A 6,953-nucleotide genomic window follows, 5' to 3' on the forward strand; every position below is an offset into this window, starting at 1 on the left:
CCCCCCCGAAGCCTTACCCTAACAATCACAGGGTGTGTGCGCCTAAACCGAAGTTAATGATGCATGATGACCGGATAACCCTACAGTTGCACACATGCTGGCAGACAGGGTTAACGTTGTGTTGCTGTGCATTACCACCCATCCACTAGATGGTACTGTCACAAAAGAACTGCAGTCCCAGGATTGTGGGGGTCCTGAAACTGCAGCTTCGGTACTGCAGGTACATAATACTGGGCAGGTTAAACGGAGCAGATGAAAGCCAGCATCTTGCACAAGATGGTGGTCTGTCTAGGTATGCAAGACCAGCGTAAATCAGACAAAATAATGGCTAGATGAACAAAACCATATTGTAGGGTTTTGTAAGACATGCTAATGTTTCTAAAGCATGATGCGTTAAACGGTTGTGTTCATTAGGAATGTCTTTGTATTTGCAAAACTTGTGGTGTTTGTAGATTCACTCTGAGCACAATCCTGCAAAACTTTTTTGGATAATAAGACAACTTGACATACCACCGATGCGTTGTGAACACAAGCATATGTATTTCTAATGCATTAATTAGGTTAGGCAATGACCTGAAGCATTAAGTGGTTACTACACTGACATTACACAGATCAAGTGCTTCCTCTTCACTTCATTGTATCAGTTATTGTTTGACCTTGTGTTAATATCCTCAGGCTGACTGCTTTTGTGCTGAGATCTTTTGCCAAAGCACAGTCTTTCATCTACATTGACCCAGTAAAGCTTGCCGAGTCTAAGTCTTGGCTGGATGGCAAACAACGAGAAAATGGCTGTTTCCAGCAGCTAGGAAAACTCTTCAACAACAGAATGAAGGTCAGTCTCTGTATGAAAATGCTCCCCTCAATATCTATCAGTTGTAACTAATGCTAACCTGGGGCAGTGATTTGCAACATGAGACTTCACGGCTGACGTTTAACGTTCTTGCATGAGCATGCAAGAGCTCTGGACTCTCCTGTGAAACAGGACACGCCACCATTTGCAATCTGTGTGTAAGCTGTGTTCAAAATCACTTGAATCTGGCGCCTGTGTTTTGGAGCTACAGTGATGGTAACGTCTGCATGATGCTTCCTCTCTACAGGGTGGTGTGTCTGATGAAGTGACTCTCAGTGCTTACATCACTGCTGCCTACTTGGAGATGAAGGTGCCCCTAAATGTGAGTAGACTAAACATGCCACAAATCTCATGCTGTTATAACTTTAAACTTGAAATTTCCTTTACAAGACACAAGCCAACAACTTTTACATATTAGAATAGTTCATGTACTTTTATACAATGTGTTTTGTAAAATACATTTTCTAGCATTTGTCTCAAATCTTGTGGTTATTTGTTTCACATACACTGAATTCTCCCTGGCTGGAGATGGTGTCTAAAATTTTATATTTCAATATATTTAGCATGGGAATTGGGTTAGGGTATTGTCATAAAATAGAATAAACTTGCTTAAATAGGTTTAGTCCTGAGAATTTATATAATGTGTTCTTTGAATCTGTTATAGGATCCTGTGGTGAACAAGAGCCTGTCTTGTCTCAGGGAGTCCATCAGTGACCTCAGCAACACCTACACTACAGCTCTGCTGGCGTACGTCTTCACCCTGGCAGGAGACACGGAGACCCGTGCTCACCTTCTGAAGCACCTGGACACTGTTGCATCAAACCAAGGTGAGTCATCCTCCTGAAGGAAATCCTTCTGGCTTCATTCCTGTGAATCACAGCTGTCATTTATGCTGGGATGTCCCCACCACACTTTGAAATGGCATATTTTGTCCCAATTTTTAAGCATTTGTATAAAGGTCAACAAGAGGTGTTAGAGTGCTTTGAGATGGTTTTATTTGCACAATGAAACATGCAATGCAACTTAAATGTAAAACAAATGTGCATCTTCCAAATTGCAGCGATTACTGCATTATATTAAGTTGTCACCAGCTGAATTTCATTTTGTATAGACATTTCTGCCATAAATTGGAGCAGAAAGTGTCTCCAGAATGCAGATGTGGGACCAAGTAATAATTTTACAAGTCTCGGGTCACAATGCGTTCACCAAATTTCAAAAGTTTTTACAAGCTAAAAATAAAATGGATTGAAGCATTAGCCTGGGTGGGAGGAGGGAGCACGTGACAGTGAACTACTCAAGTTGACGAAGTTGCATTACACAACACTGAAATACAACCATGGTGTGTTGTCGGGAGATGCAGTGACAAAACTATAAATTGCTATGTTAGAAGATGCAAAAAACAATGGATATCATCTTACAAGCACCGATCCGGTAAAGCAACACTGAACACACCTTAGGGAGGGACAAGCGCCTCGTGAAAGAAAGGGGTGTGCTGGATTTATAAAGTGGTGGTGTGAAACAGCATCTGGCGCTATCGGTTTCATCTTAGTACACAACCCATTGTAGGTACTGGGGTGTACACAAAGGGTTAAGCCAGTTGAAATGGTGAAGCCAACCAAAGCCTGCATGGACAGTTCCATGTAGCAGAATTACAGCACTTCTGCCGTTGCTGTCATTAAACCACGTTAAGCTGCACAACCATGCGCAGTACACTAGTGCCAACAGAAGTAACCCTTTAGTATTAGTCAAATGTCTTCACTGCTCTCCATTCAAACCAGCAGGGTGGCTTCATCCATTAATATAGTCTATGGGGTGTACAAGGCCAGGGACAAGAGATCGTGGAGCAGGCAGCCGTGACGGTCGGTGATTGTTCCTCCTTGATGGAGGAAGCCACACGCTCCAGTCTGAGATCTGTGCTATGTTGATGCACTGCGCAGTGGTTTTTTTAACATTTTATATTTGGGCATGGAGTGTCAAGTAACTTCAACTCAAAAGGGTGAAGTCTCTGGTGTCAAAGTCAAATCGCAAGTCTTTGATTTTGTCAAGTCTAAAGGAGTAATTTTTGTGACTAGAGTCCACACCTGCCAGAATGCAGGAAATGAAGCGTCTAATGCTCTAATTTTTCTAGGTAGGACCTCCATAACCCTGCTTGTACACTGAACAAAATTATCCCACATCTTTGAGATCCGCCACTCATGCAAACAGATTGATGCAGCAGCTGTCTAACAGAATTTCTGCGCAAACTGTCAGGAACTGTTCCAGGGATGCTAATCTACATGCTCGTCCTCATCGGGGTCTCAACCTCAATGCAATTTTGCACAGCCATTAAAGAGAAGTGGACCAGCATTCCACAGGTCACAATCACAACCTGGTCAACTCTATGTGAAGGAGATGTTACACTGAGGCACATGGTGGCCACACCAGATCCTGACTGGTTTCCAACACCCCATACAGTGAAACTGCACATTTTCAAGTGGCCTTTTATTGTGGCCAGCCTAAGGCACACCTGTGCAATACCCATGCTGTCGCATCCTGATATGCCACAGTGATGTGGATGGATTATCTCGGCAAAAGAAGTGCTCACTAACCGATTTGACAGACTCATGAACAATACTTGAGAAATAGGCCTTTGTGTACAGAGATCTTTAAGTTCAGCTCATGATGATGAATGGGGGCAAAAACAAGTGTCTATAATTTTGTTCAGTGTATATTGGCATTTCATGTTTCTTTAAAATATTCAATATAATCTTGCTCTTGTATCATCACACCCCTAGTCTGAGTACTTATATCCCCACTACTTTTCAACAGTGACACTCTTGCTGTGAATGTGGCTCACCCTGTGTCTGTCTGTGGATGGCTGTTTTCAGGAGGTTTCCTCTACTGGTCTCAGACAGCGACAGAAACGTCAGCCTCTCTGTCTGTGGAGATCAGCTCCTATGTGCTGCTGGCCAGACTCAGCGGCTCTCCCGCTGCTGAAGACCTGGGCGCCGCCACCAGCATCGTCAGATGGCTGACGGGCCAGCAGAACTATTATGGAGGCTTCTCCTCCACACAGGTACAGCCCAGACAGCTGGACTTCACAGTAAATGTACAGTATCCTCTTCTGGCCTGTTTAGTTAGTTTAGTTTATTTGTTTAGCACGTTTGGTACAAGTCCAGAACAATGCAAGGAGGGAACGAAGCCAGACTAGACTTGTACAGAGTTCCACTCCTTTTCCCATATTAAGTCACGAGATATGCAGACTAAGCATCAAAGTAGAAGAAAAAAGAGAAACAGAACACACAGGGGAAAAAAATGAAAATAAACAAGCGATAGAAAGCAATTCAATACAAACCAACAATACTTAGGAAAAAAAACTACATAAAGGCATCAAGCTAGCAGTAGTAAACTCTTCAAATGCTTTTTAAAAGCTGAAGCTGTTCATCCGAATATGATCAAGGTAAGAGCAGTTATTTGAAATGTCTGTGGCTTAGCTGACCTAATACTGAATTCACTCTTGTGAAAGCAGTGCAACTTCAAAAGGCCAACTTGCATTGGCTAAACAGCCCTATTTTCATCTTTGTGAAAACGCATTTTTCAGCATAGCTAGCTTTTTAAATGTGGTGGTCAGCTGATTAAGTAGGATAATTTTCTCAATCTATAATGAGAACTAAATCCTTAAGTTCAAAATAACACTTGCAACATACATGGTTTCACCATATATTACACATCCTCAGTGTTATAGCCCATTAACCACAACTAGGCATACTGTCACGTTTTAAATTGTAATATTACCTTTTTGAGATGGCTAGTATTTGTTTCTGTATGAAAATCAGCATTGAAATTTATAAATGAATTCCTGCATATGCTAAACTAAGTGGATGAACCAAAGTCAGTTTCCATTTGGATCTAAGCCCATAAAGTAACTGTTGTGTGTTGTAGGACACAGTGGTGGCTCTCCAGGCTCTGGCTCTCTACGCCACTGCAGTGTTCAGTACAAAGGGTTCCAGCACAGTGACAGTCCAGTCTCCCAGTGGCCAGCTGACATTTGATGTGAATCAGAACAACAAACTGCTCTACCAGGAGAAGCTGCTGCAGGAAGTGACAGGAAAGTACAGCCTGGAGGTGAAGGGCTCTGCATGTGCTTCAGTGCAGGTCAGTGGTCACTGTCACTGCAGCACTTCCTGTTTCTTTGATATACATACACCACCACAAACACAACACTGCAAACATAACCATGTCCAAATGTTAGCATCCCAGTACTAATACAAACTTTAGACCCACCAATGCCTCCAGTTTAATGGGTGGTATGGTTTGTTCCCATGTGCTTTCTTGCTCCAAATAAAGGGTCAAATCTAACTATTAACACCGCTCACTTTAAATGAACATTACACATGTCCCTGTTTCCCAGATCTCTCTTCACTATAACATCCCAACTCCTGCTGCTGTCACCACTCTCAGTGTGAAGGTCAAACCAGAGGCCGACTGCACATCTCTCAGACCCAAACTCACTCTGAAGCTAAAGTCCTTGTAAGTAATCAACAACACGAGATCCAGAATACTGTAATTTACGACAATCCCCTGAATCTACCAGCTACTGACTGTTGGTGGACGGACATGTGAGAAATGATTACTGGTATATTTGTATATGTGTTCTGGTATATATAAACATATCTTTACTGTAAATGAAGGCTTTCTGTCTCTGCATTCAACTACTAGAACTATGAAGAACAGGATGAAGTCTGAGTAACGTCACATTTTTCTGGTTGCATTGCAGATATAGTGGAACAGCAAGCACTACAAACATGGTGATCCTGGACATCAAAATGCTCTCTGGCTTTGTCCCAGACCCAGAGTCTTTGAGGAGGGTGAGTTATTACAGTGACTTTAACCTGAGTAGGAAATGAATAGTGTTCAATAAACGACCCAGCTGAATGTGGTCTCCTCACAGCTCAAAGGTGCCCTGCTGGTGGATCGTGTTGAAGAAAAGGAAGATCACGTTCTGGTGTACATAACGGAGGTGAGAGGGATTCACAGTGAGGAACAATAGATGATGCTCTCCAGATTTGTGACTGACGTGTCGTCTGTTTTTATTCCAACAGTTAACGAAGAACATACCTATCAACCACAGCTTAGACCTCCTACAGGAGCTCCCAGTGCAGAACCTGAAGCCAGCCGTGGTCAAGATCTATGACTACTACCAGCCAAGTAAGTCAGATACTCAGTCCTCTCTAACGCTCATTTACAGAGACCACACTGACAAACATATCTGAATACTAATTTTGAGTACTATATGTTAACCTGAATATAAAGTTTGACTCTTTGTTTCTCACTTCCCCCACAGGTGACCAGGCTGAGACAAAATACATCTACCCTTGTCGTTCTTAAAATCACCAAAAATTCAAGAGGAATAATTAAACAAAATTAAGCAAAATGTCTTGTCTGTCTTCATAGTGAATTCTAGTCTCTTCTCTTGCAGTAGTCAGTCAAGTCATCTGATTCCAGTATAAATGAAAGGCCTGCATTTTATTATAGAATGTGACATGTAACTCGATGTCGCTTTTTGTAGACATACGCAAACATGAATGTTTGCCTGTTGGCATGCAGCCACTGTACCGTACTTTAACTGTCTCTAAAGTGACATTCATGCGCAATGGACATAAAATAGTGATAAAAATATTCCTCTTAAAATTGGTCTTGTGCCTTTCTGCAGTATATCATTTCATCTGCAGAGCAGATTAATGTAGGAAGTGGAACTGCATACAAAAAGCATAGTGTGGTGGCTTTCATAGGATTCATTCAAGTAAGGTTAGATGCACAACTCAGTTTTTGCTGATGAAAAGATGAGCCTGACAGAGTACCAATATGATACTTTTGTCTACTATACCTCAGTGCAGGGGCATAGCACAATTCTGGGCCCTATATAAAGTAGCCTGAGGGCCCTCTCTTGGTCCAGTATAGTTGATTGTACTCACCTTTCTTTTGATACACCCTTGGTGTATCTAATCCACCTTTACGTTAAACACTGAACTGTACTTGCTCTGAGTGGGTTAGGTTAAAGGAGGAAAAAAAAATAAATCAGTGGTCCCCTGGCTGAAGAAACTTTAGCTGACAAAAGGGCACT

The 6,953-nt window shown here is 42.1% G+C and overlaps 1 protein-coding gene across 1 annotated transcript in view; it reads left to right on the forward strand.

The window, feature by feature from the left end:
- LOC123985874 (alpha-2-macroglobulin-like) overlaps positions 1-6,263 on the forward strand; it is an 83,843-nt gene extending 77,580 nt beyond the window's left edge. Inside the window, exons 31-35 of the mRNA XM_046073844.1 lie at positions 5,241-5,359; positions 5,607-5,697; positions 5,781-5,849; positions 5,932-6,037; positions 6,174-6,263. Of these exons, the coding sequence (XP_045929800.1) occupies positions 5,241-5,359; positions 5,607-5,697; positions 5,781-5,849; positions 5,932-6,037; positions 6,174-6,217 (429 nt within the window). The 3' untranslated portion in view covers positions 6,218-6,263. The remainder of the gene's footprint in view (positions 1-5,240; positions 5,360-5,606; positions 5,698-5,780; positions 5,850-5,931; positions 6,038-6,173) is intronic.
- Positions 6,264-6,953: the final 690 nt, after the last annotated feature.

The sequence above is a fragment of the Micropterus dolomieu genome, linkage group LG17 (assembly GCF_021292245.1).
Source record: "Micropterus dolomieu isolate WLL.071019.BEF.003 ecotype Adirondacks linkage group LG17, ASM2129224v1, whole genome shotgun sequence".
Lineage (NCBI taxonomy): Eukaryota > Metazoa > Chordata > Actinopteri > Centrarchiformes > Centrarchidae > Micropterus > Micropterus dolomieu.